At 43.8% G+C, this 14,016-nt stretch overlaps 1 protein-coding gene across 2 annotated transcripts in view; it reads left to right on the forward strand.

Annotated features, from left to right (window-relative positions):
• Window positions 1-14,016, forward strand: part of cemip (cell migration inducing hyaluronidase 1) — a 268,013-nt gene that overhangs the window by 237,416 nt on the left and 16,581 nt on the right. For both annotated transcript variants that reach the window (XM_068017722.1, XM_068017724.1), the window contains exons 20-22: window positions 4,807-4,962; window positions 5,993-6,173; window positions 8,176-8,391. In XM_068017722.1, coding sequence (XP_067873823.1) covers window positions 4,807-4,962; window positions 5,993-6,173; window positions 8,176-8,391 — 553 coding nt within the window. The remainder of the gene's footprint in view (window positions 1-4,806; window positions 4,963-5,992; window positions 6,174-8,175; window positions 8,392-14,016) is intronic.

Genomic DNA, 14,016 nt, shown 5'->3' on the forward strand with positions numbered 1-14,016 from the left:
GAAGCCAAGGTGAATCAACAAGATCTGACAGTGATGCCAGATGATCAGGTTTTAATGCATGAAGATTATCGGCAAAAGAGCAAACTATGGGAGACGAAGAGTTACACATTTGAAATCCCGAGGAAAGAATGAGTTAGAGTAAGTGACTGTGCGATGAGTTGACACAATAAGGATATAGGGAGGAAGAAGACCAGGAATAGCTTAAAAGAAATATGAGAGAAGAGTTCAGAGGGGCACTGATCAAAGTAATGTCAATACAACAGAGACAAACAATGGAGGCAAAGTTATTGGAGACTAAAGGCAAGAGGGAGATTTCCTGTGAGGTAACGAGCATTGATTTTCTAAAATAAAAACAGAAAGTGCTCGAAGTACTCAGCAGGTCTGGCAGCATCTGTGGAGCGAGAAACACAGTTAACTTTTCAGAACTGCCAATGAAAGGTCACAGACCTGAAACGTTAACTCGGTTTCTCTCTCCACACATGCTGCTAGACCTGCTGAGTAGTTCCAGCACTTAACTGTTTTTATTTCAGATTTCCAGCATCCGCAGTATTTTGCTTTTATTACAACATTGTTTATTGTATCGTGGGATGGGGGCATCGCTGGCAAGACTAGCATTTGTTGCTTATCCCTAATTACCCTTGAGAAGGTGGTGGTGAGTCGCTGCCTTGAACTGCTGCAGTCCTTGGGATGTAGGTACACCCACAATGTGTTAGGAAGGGAATTCCAGGATTTTTACCCAGCGACAGTGAAGGAACGGCGATATAGTTCCAAGTCAGAAAGGTGTGTAACTTGGAGGTGTTCACATGCATCTGCTGCCCTTGGTGGAGGTGACAGCTTTGGAAGATTCTGTCGAAGGAGCCTTGGCGAGTTGCTGCAGTGCATCTTGTAGATGGTACACACTGCTGCCACTGTGTGTCGGTGGTGGAGGGTGTGAATGTTTAAGGTGGTGGATGAGGACCCAATCGAGCTTCTTGAGTGTTGTTGGAGCTGCACTCATCCAGGCAAGTGCAGAGTATTCCATCACACTCCTGACTTGTGCCTTGTAGATGGTGGACAGGATTTGGGGAGATATGAGGGGAATTACTCACCACAGAATTCCCAGCATCTGACCTGCTCTTGTAGCCACAGTATTTATATGGCTGCTACAGTTAAATTTCTGGTCAATGGTAGCCCCCAGGCTGTTGATGATGGGGAATTCAGCTATGGTAATGCCATTGAACGTCAAGCGGAGATGGTTAGATTCTCCTTTGTTGGTGATTGTTATTGCCTGGCACATGTGTGGTGCAAATGTTACTTGCCACTTATCAGTCCAAGCCTGAATGTTGTCCAGGTCCTGCTGCACCTGGGCACAGACTGCTTCAGTATCTGAGGAGTCGCGAGTGGTACTGAACATTGTGCAATCATCAGCGAACATCCCCACCTCTGACCTTATGATGAAGCGAAGGTCATTAATGAAGCAGCTGAAGATAGTTGGGCCTGAGATATTTACCCTGAGGAACTCCTGCAGTGATGTTCCGAGACTGAGATGATTGGCCTCCAACAATCACAACTGTCTTTCATTGTGCTAGGTATGACTCCAACTAGTGGAGATTTTTCCCCCTGATTTCCATTGACCTCAATTTTACTAGGACTCCTTGATGCCACACTAGGTCAAATGCTGTCTTGATGTCAAGGGCAGTCACTCTCACCTCGCCTCTGGAATTTAGCTCTTTTGTCATGTTTGGACCAAGGCCGTAATGAGGTCTGGAGCCAAGTGCCCCTGGCAGAACCCAAACTGAGCATCAGTGGGCAAGTTATTGCGAAGTTACTGTTGCTTGATGACACTGTCAGTTACACCTTCCATCACTTTGCTGATGATTGAAAATAGAATAATCAGACAGTAATTGGCCGGATTGGCTTTGTTCTGCTTTTTGTGGACTGAACATACCTGGGCAATTTTTCACATTGTCGAGTAGATATCAGTGTTGTAACTGTACTGGAAGAGCTTGACTAGGGGTGTGGCTAGTTCTGGAGCACAACTCTTCAGTACTACATCTGGGATGCCATCAGGGCCCTTTATAGAATCCAGTACCTTCAGCCATTCCTTGATATCATGTGGAGTGAATTGATTTGACTGAAGACTGTCATCTGTCATGTGGGGAACCTCAGCCAGAGGCCGAGATGATCCATTCAGCACTTCTGGCTGAAGATAGTTGTAAATGCTTCAGCATTGCCTTTTGCACTCACATGCTGGGCTTGCCCATCATTGAGGATGGGGATGTTTGTGGAGCCTCCTCCGGTTAGTTGTTTGATTGTCCACCACCTTCCATGACTGGATGTGGCAGGACTGCAGAGCTTTGATCTGATCTGTTGGTTGTGGGATCGCTTTCCTCTAAAACATGCTGCTTACGTTGTTTAGCATGCATGTATTCCTGTGTTGTAGCTTCACAAAGCTGGCACCTAAATTTTAGGTATGCCTGGTGCTGCTCCTGGCATGCTCTCCTGCACTCCTCATTGAACCAGGTTGGTCCCCTGGCTTTATAGTAATGGTAGAGCAAGTACACACTGGGCCATGAGGTTACAGATTGCAGTGGAATACAGTTCTGTTGCTGATGACCCACAATGCCTCATAGATGCCCAGTTTTGAGCTGCTAGATCTGTTCTGAATCTACACTATTTAGCACATGATGGAGGGTGTCCTTAGCATGAAAACGAGACTTCGTCTCCATATGGACAGTGCAGTGGTCACTCCTACCAATACTGTCATGGACAGATGCATCTGTGGCAGGGAGATTGGTGAGGGTGAGGTCAAGTAAGTTTTTCCCTCTTGTTGGTTCTCTCACAACCTGCTAAAGTCAGGCAGATATGTCCTACAGGCTTCAGCTAGCTTGGTGCTACCGAACCACTCTTGGTGATAGACAATGAAGTTTCCCACCCAAAGTATATTCTGTGCCCTTGCTCCTCTCAGTGCTTCTTCCAAGTGGTTTTCAACATGGAGAAGCACTGATTTATCAGTTGATGGAGGTGGTAATCAGCAGGAGGTTTCCTTGCCCATGTTTGACTTGATGCCATGAGGGTCCAGAGTCAATATTGAGAACTCCCAAGGCCACTCCCTTGCAACTGTATACCATTGTGCCATGTGCCATCACCTCTGGTGGGTCAGGACATACCAGGGATGGTGATGGAGGAGTCTGGGGCGTTGGCTGCAAGGTATGATTTGGTGAGTATGACTATGACAGGCTGTTGCTTGACTAGTCTGTGGGACAGCTCTCCCAAATTTAGCGCAAGCCCTTTGAGGAGGAGTTTCAGGGTTGACTGGGCAAGTTAGACCTTTGTCATTTCCGGTGCCTAGGTTGATGCTGGGTGGTCTGCCTTTTTTTAATTCATTTTTGACTTTTCTGCAGTGGCTTGCTAGGCCCTTTAAGATTCAACCACAATGCTGTGGGTCTGGAGTCACATGTAGGCCAGACTGGGTAGGGACAGCTGATTTCCTTTTCTAAAAGGCATTAGTGAACCAGATGGGTTTTTATGACAATTCAGTAGTCATGGTCACCATTACTGAGACTAGCTTTTAATTCAAAAAATTGTTAATTAATTGATTGGAAATTCCACCAGGATTTGAACCTGTCTCTCTGGAGCACTAAGGAAGGCTTCTGGATTAGTAATCCAGTAACATTACCAGTGTGCTACCACCCCTGCTAGCTTGAATCCTGCCTGGGAGTGTGAGAGTTTTTAGGATCAGGGAGAGAAGGATCTTGGACGGACTTGGGCTTGGGCTTTATAAAGGGCTATTTGTTGCCAGGAGCACAGAAGAGGAAATTAAAGTTCCTGAAGGCAGTTTTAATGATGGGAGGAGATGTGGAAGGTCTGTTTGAAGTCTAAGGGTATAGTGAGGCCAAGATGTTGATAGATGAAAGAGAACCAAGGGTGGAACCATCAAAGGTGAGAGGTCAGAACTGTTGGTTGGACCTGTGCAGGGCAAAAAGCCTGCCCTTTAAAATTTAAAGGATAAGGATTGAAAGGGATAGAGGAGATCAAGATGCAGTAATTGGGCCATAACCCTGGAAAACAGAGGGCTATATGTTCAGGGGGTGTGATCCTAAGAAAGCAGATGAATGTAGAACAGAATCATCTCCAAAAGAGTGAATAACATTAAACAAAGAGTGAAGGACGGTCAGTGACATGAAGTATCAAACCGAAGCTAGAACAAAGCCCTGGAGATCTTGCTGGAAAATGAGTGACAGGATTGGTCATAAAACATTTTGAAAGATATACAGCATCCATGGACATGGTGCCCATTCCTGCTGAAGGTAATGACAAATGCTACATCTCCTGAACCTTGACCTGAAGTAATAAGGTAGAGCTTGCCTTTATAGGGGTCATTGTCGTATACTCAAGAATGGATTTCTTTTGAAGTATAGCCATTGTTTTTGTGCAGCCAAATTGCACACAGCAAGATCCCACAAACAGTAAAGGAACGAGTGACCAGACAAAATTAAAAGCAAAATACTGCGGATGCTGGAAATCTAAAATAAAAACAAGAAATGCTGGAAATACTCAGCAGGTCTGGCAGCATCTGTGGAGAGAGAAGCAGAGTTAACGTTTCAGGTCAGTGACCCTTCTTCAGAACAGAGTGACCAGACAAGATATTTTATGTCCCATCTGAATAGATAGAAAAGGAATTAATGTATCATCCAAAGGATGGCAATATAACACTCTCTCATTACAATGCCCGTGTACCTGACAACCTGTTGTCTTGTACGTAAAACCTTTTGACTTAGAGGCTGCCAGCTGAGCCAAGCTGACATTTAGTATTTATGTTCCTAGTGGTGGAACTTTTCCAGATGATGACGGAGCCAAACAGGAAGTAAAAAACTCTTTATTTGTTGGGGAGAGTGAAAACCGTGGAACCGAGATGGCAGAAAACCTCGTTTGGGGACCTGGTGGCCTAGATCACAGTGGACGAGCTCTTCCAAAAGGAGTGTAAGTAATTCAATAAACCCATCGTTAGAATCAAAATAACTTCTCTTCCTCTCTTCTCAGTCAAATTACAGTTTTTTTTGGTGATTTCCACTTTTGCCGCTCAGGTCAGCTAGATGCAAGACAAAGCTCTCTTCACTGTGCTGTGAGGCTGTTGGAAACTCAGAAAATCAGTGTCCCACACAAACTACTACTGAATTTTATCATGTGGGGTTCATGCAGCCAGTAGAGAGAAGAGAGTCCGACCCTATCATTGGTACAGGAGGAGGCCATTCAGCCCCTTGAACATGCTCCACCAATTAGATTCTGGCTGATCTGCACAGTAACTCCATTTTCCTGCCTTAACTCCATATCCCTTGAAACTCTTATCCAATAAAAATCTATCAACCCCAGGCTTGAAAGCTCCAATTGTTCAGCATACTCAGCCTTTTGAGGGAGCGAGTTTCAAATTTCCTCCCACTTTGTGTGAAAAACTGCTTCCTGATTTCACTCCTAAATGGCCTGGTTCTCATTTTAAGGTGATGTCCCATCATTCTTGATCTCCTCCATAAGAGGAAATAGTTTCCCTGTATCCCGATTGAATTTCGATCATTTTCAGCATCTCAATCAAATCAGATCAGTCCTCTATACTCAAGGGAATGCAAGCCAAATTTATGCAACTGGTCCTCACAATTTAACCCTTTGAGCCCTGTATGATTCTTGTAAATCTGCGCTATAGTAGGCTTCACTTAAACAGTGATCTATCCTACCGCACCAAACAGTCGCTTGAAAAGTTTTTATTTGAGACGCGTGTTATTGAAAACTTGGATGTAGTCTCTGTGCTTTGCTTTATAAATATCTTTATCCTGATGAGCAATTGTGAAGCTGTGGAATAATTTCACTGGTTTTGTGTTCAGTGAATATGTTGGAGAGAAAGGGTTACAACACTGTGCCTTGATTCATTGATCCACACTCTCTGTGAGCACAGGGTCAATGACTCACTCTTGTATCCGAAACCAAAACTGAACGTAGTACTTTCTTTCTCCATTTCTAGGACGTTTCCCATCCGAGGAGTGCAGATCTACGATGGCCCAATAAATGTGGAGAACTGCACGTTCCGTAAATTTGCTGCTTTGGATGGTCGTCACACCAGTGCCATTGGGTTCCGATTCAATAACTCCTGGCAAACCTGTCCAAACAACAATGTGACAAGCGTCACTTTCCAGGATGTCCCAGTAGGTCCTCAAATTTCAGCACTTTTAACTTTTGCTATGTGAACAAACACAGGGTCTGTGTATTTGATAAGAACGTTTCAAATTGTAAAATGTCACAGAAAATGGAATTTAGCTACAGGAAGTAAAATACTTATTGGTAAATGGGGTAGTGAGATAACAAGTGTTGTACCTGCAAGATTTATACTCCACTAAGAGCTAATTAATGTTACTCACTAAGTGCTGGGCACCTGATTGCAAGATAGTTTGTGATGTTAGATATTTGAAACTCGTGTGCTTCCAGTCAGACATTATTTAAGAAGCCTGCCATAGAATGTTAACTGGTAACACTGGTTATGGTGATTGTAAACCAATAAAATGGTGGTTTCTGTCATTGAGATTAGAAGGATTTGTCTCCATTGATTGGTTTTGCAAAATTGGCTTTGATTCTAACCACCTGGGCAGGAACAGCCTGACCGTGTGGCCCATCCAGGAGCAGTGGGGCAGGCAGCTGTGCACAATTTTAATTTCCGTCTCCACAACCAAAATAGCCAAGAAATGGCTGCCCAGTTGTTAAAATCAGACAGCAGGTGAACACTGCCAGGTGAGTGCTGTGGGAGGGGGAGAGGATTGTCAAGCAAGGGTGGTCCAGGCCTTCCCTGTGGCAGCGTGGAGGAGCCTCGCCCACAGGGAAACTAAACTTAAACAAATCAAATGACCTCCCTGGGCCTCTGCTGGCTCTGGCTTCTGGCCTAGTAGGGAAGCTATAACTGTTCCCCTGCTCTGGCTCGGGTTAAAATAGCAGTTCATGGCCAGATAATGTCATCAGAGCCCAATCTGCAAATTTAAAGAGGCCCCTGCTGGCTTGGGGCCATTGACGTTGCCGATGGCTATTTATGAATGCAGTCAGTCAGATCAGGCTGTGTAAGCACCCCAACTCCAATTTAACTGCACCCCCCCCCCCCCCCCCACCTGCTGCCCTGTTTCCAACTGGTAGTTGGAAAATCCCTTTGTGACTGTATGTAACTTTAATGCTTCAAGCTCCTCTCGATAATTGACTTCTTTTTGCCACACTAATAGATGATAAAGAGTATGGATGTGATAAATGTTACTATGTTAACAAAGTCACAGATTCTGTATCAAAGCCACAGAAGAGGGAGCAAAAAGGCAGTTTAGGGATGTATGGAGTTCTTCAGCAGTCAGGAGGAGCTGATGGGATCAGCGAATTTGAGAGCTGGATAAATACCTGAAGAAATATTTGAGAGAGGGTGATGTGAGTTACCATGGAACAGGATATTTCTGGGACTTCGGGATAGCCAGATGTGTCAAAATGGTCTTCACAGGCCTATACTTTCCTATGTTTCAGCTGGGACTCAGCTGGTAGCCCTCTCGGCACTTGCTCAGAAGGTTGTGGGTTCAAACCATTCTCCAGAAACTTGAGTAAAAAAAAATCCAAGCTGATGCTCCAGTGCAGTACTGAGGGAGCACTGAATTGTCAGAGGTGCCGTCTTTTAGATGAGGGGTTAAAATGAGTCTCTGGAGTAGTAATTTGTCACAGTTGTTACTGGATCGGCTGCCTATTATACACAGCGCCTAATATTTAATTCCATTGATTGCAATGTAACTGAATATCGGGTGATGTGTATAGTCCTGTTTTGCACCACCATCTCAGACAAATTTCTGACCCCCCTGTCTGCCCTCTCAGGCTGATGTAAAGATCCCATGGCACTATCTCAAAGAGCTGGCAGTTCTCCCTGATGTTCTGGCCAATATTTATCCCTCAACCAACATCATCAAAAACAGAATATCTGGTCATTTATTGTATTGCTGTTTGTGGGAACTTGCTGCGTGCAATTTTGCTGCCAAATTTCCTGAATTCCAATGACTGTACTTCATCAGCTGTAAAGCACTTTGGAAACGTGCTGAATTTGAGAGAGGCCCTCTATATAAAAGCAAATCCTTCTTATTTTACAACCCTGTGTATTCCTATGTTTCTATATAATGATTGTGTGTCTCATCCTCTTAGATCACATCACGAATCTTCTTTGGAGAACCAGGTCCCTGGTTCCATCACTTGGATTTGGATGGTGACAAAACGACTATCCTGCACGATGTGGATGGATCAGTGTCGGAGTATCCGGGAGCCTATATCGTTAAACATGATAACTGGCTCCTCAGACATTCGGATTGTATTGATGTGCCAGACTGGAGATCCGCTATCTGCAGTGGTCACTATGCACAAGTAAGAATGGAATTTCATTGCACCTTGAGACTTTTTACAGGGCCAAAGGACAGCATTGTTTTAACTTACTGGAAATCTTACTCAGATCCCCATTTGAACTCTTGCCCTGCTAAATAAAAGGAATCTCTTAGAGTTAGCACAGTAGGAATCATTTTACAAATGCATAGTCCTAGAAATTGATGGCACTTTTTCCACACCCTTCTTTCAAGAAAATCATGGGAAGCAATTTTCAATACATAAGTGCCCCCATTTGTAAAATTTGGCATAATACGAATGTGACTACTGTGTCTAATAATTGAATGTATTGTTTAATTTTTAATTTTTCAGACAATATGAAAAGTGGATTGTTTTCATAATTCAACTTGATTTCACATTGATGCCAACCTGCCAGTATGCAATAGAGTATGGGAGTAGGGGGAAACCTAAAAGTTAATGCCCCAGTGCAAAGCTTTCCATGGTGGGAGCACCTATTGAGAATCGGGGCTTACACATCAGCAGACCTGACTGGCGACCTGCATGATTTTTCAATCATTAAAATGAATGGATCTCCACATACACCCACTCCGGTTATATCAAGCTCTGCATTGGACGTGTTAACCTCTGAAGTTGCCTCTAAGGTCCCTATTTAACAGTCAGGTTGTTGGTTCCTATGTAGTATTGGTTTCTGCAGGTGGTTATCAAACAGGGATTGTGGCCAATATTGAGTGGGGATCAGAAAGATCAATAAGTCACACAAAGGGACAAGTGCAGCAGCTGAATAGCAGCATGGAGGTTTCTTCTATCATGGTTGATATCATTCCTTCTGAGAAGCAGCAGGATGAACTGGAGATCAGAACAAACAAGAACTGACGGAAGAACCTATCCAAGGGAGAAGGTCTACTGGGCCAGGATACCATGCAAACGTTGGAACAAGGTCTAAGGAAATTCATGGTCCCCAAAGAGACAATTATATATCTTTGTGAAATAGTAGCAGACAATTTAAGGGTGTCCTTTGTGTTTGAAACAGCTCTCCCCATGGCAGCCAAAACCACATCTTTCTTGATTTTTTTTCACTACTGAATTATTCAGTTATCTGAAATAGGGCAGACTTCATCAAAGCGGAAATTCCAGCTGCATTCAAGAAATGACTTGTGCTTTATTCAAGAAGAGTTGCAGAGTGGGTAGATTAACAGTTGGAGAGTCCGCCTCCTACCTGTTTTTCTTATTGGGTCACAGGTGCAGGATGCCTGCATTCATTTTCATTGTTCCCTCCAGTTCACCCTCGACTGGTGGAGCTGCTGCAAGCTCTACATTCAGTGCCTGCTCATGCAGTGGTGATTCATTAACTTGCAAAGCTGGAGCTGGTTATATGTCCGTGCTGATGCCATTTGTAGGATGATTTTATTTAAGATTTAAGATTTTATGGTGGGACAGTTGACGAGCAGTGGAGGACTTTCAAAGCAATTTTTCAAAGTGCTCAGCAAAAGTATATTCCAGTGAAAAGGAAGGACTGGAAGAAAAGGGGTAATCTGCCATGGGTGTCTAAGGAAATAAGGGAGGCTATCAAATTGAAAGAGGAGGCATACAAAGTGGCCAAAAACAGCATGAAACTAGAAGATTGGGAAAACTTTAAAGGTCAACAGAAAGCCACAAAAAGAGCTATAAAGAAAAGTAAGATAGAACATGAGAAAAAACTAGCACAGAATATAAAGACAGATAGCAAAAGTTTCTATAAATATATAAAACGAAAAAGAGTGGCTAAAGTAAACGTTGGACCTTTAGAGGATGAGAAGGGGAATTCAGTTATGGGATATGATGAAATGGCCGAGGCATTGAACAGGTATTTTGTATCGGTCTTCACAGTGGAGGACATTAATAACATGCCAGTAATTGACAAAGAGACGAACGTAGGTGAGGACCTGGAAACAATCATTATTACGGAAGAGGTAGTGTTGGGCAAGCTAATGGAGCTAAGGATTGATAAGTCTCCTGGACCTGATGGAATGCATCCCAGGGTACTAAAAGAGATGGCGGGAGAAATAGCAGGTGCACTGGCGGTAATTTTCCAAAATTCGCTGGACTCTGGGGTAGTCCCAGCAGATTGGAAAACAGCAGATGTGACGCCACTGTTTAAAAAGGGAGGTAGACAAAAGATGGGGAATTATAGACCGGTTAGCTTAACCTCTGTAGTGGGGAAGATGCTTGAGTCTATTATCAAGGAAGAAATAGCAGGGCATCTCGATAGAAATTGTCCCGTTGGGCAGACGCAGCATGGGTTCATGAAGGGCAGGTCATGCTTGACAAATCTTTTGGAATTCTATGATGACATTACAAGCAAGGTGGACAATGGGGACCCAGTGGATGTGGTTTAGTTTAGTTTAGTTTAGAGATACAGCACTGAAACAGGCCCTTCGGCCCACCGAGTCTGTGCCGACCATCAACCACCCATTTATACTAATCCTACACTAATCCCATATTCCTACCACATCCCCACCTATATATTTCCCTACCACCTACCTATACTAGGGGCAATTTATAATGGCCGATTAACCTATCAACCTGCAAGTCTTTGGCATGTGGTGTACCTAGATTTCCAAAAGGCCTTCGACAAGGTGCCGCACAAGAGGCTGCTGCATAAGATAAGGATGCATGGCGTTGGGGGTAAAGTATTAGCATGGATAGAGGATTGGTTGACTAACAGGAAGCAGAGAGTGGGGATAAATGAGTGCTATTCTGGTTGGCAATCAGTCACTAGTGGTGTGCCTCAGGGATCGGTGTTGGGATCGCAATTATTTACAATTTATATAGATGATTTGGAGTTGGGGACCACGTGTAGGGTGTCAAAGTTTGCAGATGACACTAAGATGAGTGGCAGAGCAAAGTGTGCAGATGACTGTGAAACTTTGCAGAGGAACATAGATACATTGAGTGAGTGGGCAAAGGTCTGGCAGATGGAATACAATGTTAATAAATGTGAAGTCATTCATTTCGGTAAGAGTAACAGTAAAAAGGATTATTACTTGAATGGTAAAAAGTTGCAGCATGCTGCTATGCAGAGGGACCTGGGTGTCCTTGTGCATGAATCGCAGAAGGTTGGTCTGCAGGTACAGCAAGTAATTAGGAAGGCAAATGGAATTTTGTCCTTCATTGCTAAAGGGATTGAGTTTAAAAGCAGAGAGGTTATGTTGCAGCTGTATAAGGTACTGGTGAGGCCGCACCTGGAGTACTGTGTGCAGTTTTGGTCTCCTTACTTGAGAAAGGATGTACTGGCACTGGAGAGGGTGCAGAGGAGGTTGATTCCGGAGTTGAGGGGGTTGTCTTATGAGGAGAGACTGAGTAGATTGGGATTATATTTATTGGAATTCAGAAGAATGAGGGGGGATCTTATAGAAACATATAAAATTATGAAGGGAATAGATAAGATACAAGTAGAGAGGATGTTTCCACTGGCAGGTGAAGCTAGGACAAGAGGGCATAGCCTCAAGATTAGAGGGAGCAGATTTAGGACTGAATTAAGAAGGAACTTCTTCACCCAGAGGGTTGTTAATCTATGGAATCCCTTGCCCAGTGAAGTAGTTGACGCTTCTTCAGTAAACGTTTTTAAAGCTAAGGTAGATATCTTTTTGAACAATAAAGGAATTAAGGGATACGGTGAGAGCGCGGGTAAGTGGATCTGAGTCCACGAAAAGATCAGCCATGATCTTATTGAATGGCGGAGCAGGCTCGAGGGGCTGGACGGCCTACCCCTGCTCCTAGTTCTTATGATTGCTTGGACTCTGATGTGCTGTGTGCTGCTGAAGTCAAAGCAGAGAGAAAGCAGTGTACAAAGGTTTTAATTCACTGTTGAAAATAATAGGGAGAATCTTACAAGTTTCAAAGAACTAAAATTCAGGCAACTGCAAAATATACACTGTATCCTTCGCCATTGACATTGGCTCAATGTATTCAAATTGGCAGGATATGATTTATGTCTCCCAGGGATCTATATTGGGGCTTCAACCTTTTACCATATTTATAAATGACTTAAATGAAGGAAAAGAGAGTTGTATATTTCTTTCAACATTTAGTGACGTAGGAACAGGAAGAGGCCATTCAGTCCCTCAAGCCTGTTTCGCCATTCAGTTAGTTTGTGTCTGATCTGTATCTTAACTCCATTTATATCCACCTTTGGTTCTGGAACCCTTAACACCCTTAACTAACAAAAATCTATCAATTCTGGTTTTGAAATTTTCAATTGCCCCTCAACCTCAGCAGGGTTTTGGGGGAGAGAGTTCCAAATTTCCTCTACACTTTGTGTGTCGTTGGATTGTTGTAAAGATCTGAGGAGTTCACCATTCTTCTTGGGGGAAGCAAATCTTCTGTACGAAACCACACCAATGTGGTTGACTTTTAGCTGCCCTCTGAAGTGGCTTAGCCAGCCTCTATTGGCGGTTCAAGAGGCCCACGATCTGCTCAGGGCAGCTAGAGATGGGCAATAAATGCCGACCCAGCCAGCGGTATCCATCTGAAAAGAATGAATAAAGACAAAAATCCTCCTTGCCTGATTTCCTTCTACACATTGTACCCAGGCATTACAAACACAAGATGAGGAAAATCTGCTTGATTAACACCATTTCAGCCCTCATCACTCTGTCAGCATTGTTGAGATCAAACTGTTACACCGTGTGAGCTCTTTCTATTCGGACACTATCTCCCTGGTGGCCTTCCTGAAATGGCAACAGAGTGCAACCTTTTCCTCCTCAATTGTCCTCTCATTTATAGCTTTTTTCAGACCTCTGTCCAAAATCTTCAGTAGATGTGAGATGTGATACTCCTCGTTATTTCCTCTCAGGCTTAGCACTTGTGCATTGATGGGGATAAGGGGGCCCCTGTACCAAGGATTAACACCAACCACCACCCCTCCCCCCACCATTCGTACTCACTCAATGAATTCCATCTGCCTTCTGACTTTCTACAGCTCTTCCAATCAGCATATCTCAGTTCACAGGAATGGGAGGGCAAGAATTTCACTGGTTGCTATGGTGCAACAATACTGTAATCGTAATTGTGAAAAAAAAAATTCTGTTATCTCAAGTGAAATCGTACATTCCTTCTTAAAGAACAACATGTCAGAGGAAATTTACAACATGGCTGCTCTAAGATGCCAGAGGTTTTCTTACTCCCTTGGTGTCTCACAAGAGACATGAGGCTCACTTCCTGCTTGTTAAAGGTGTTCCAGCAGGGGTTAACTCTAAGAGTTAATAGCAATTTCAACAATGGGTAGTACACCTCCACCTTCAGAATTATTTTTCAATGGGGGAGGGGGGGGGACGGCACAAAGTGTGACCTTTGAGCATTCTTGCAGGTGGCTCCATGGGAAAGCACTGAAACATTGGGGTAGGAATTCCCCAAGGTTTCTTCCCACCTTTTGCCGTAACTGTGGAAAATCAGTGGAGAAACTGAAGCTCTAGCGGGAGATCTGGCAAAACACCTGATTGTGGATGTTCTGGTTTTACCTCAGTTGGGTGAAAATTCCACTGTGCCAGGTCCCAGTACAGACTGAGAGCAGATATCAGGAGATCACGCACTGTTGACCCATGATTTTGCAGTGGAGTCAGCACAATAGAGTTTTACCCCAAATCATTTTCTTCTTTCCCCACCTTTTTA

This window comes from Heterodontus francisci, chromosome 38 (assembly GCF_036365525.1).
Source record: "Heterodontus francisci isolate sHetFra1 chromosome 38, sHetFra1.hap1, whole genome shotgun sequence".
NCBI classification, from domain to species: Eukaryota; Metazoa; Chordata; class Chondrichthyes; order Heterodontiformes; family Heterodontidae; genus Heterodontus; species Heterodontus francisci.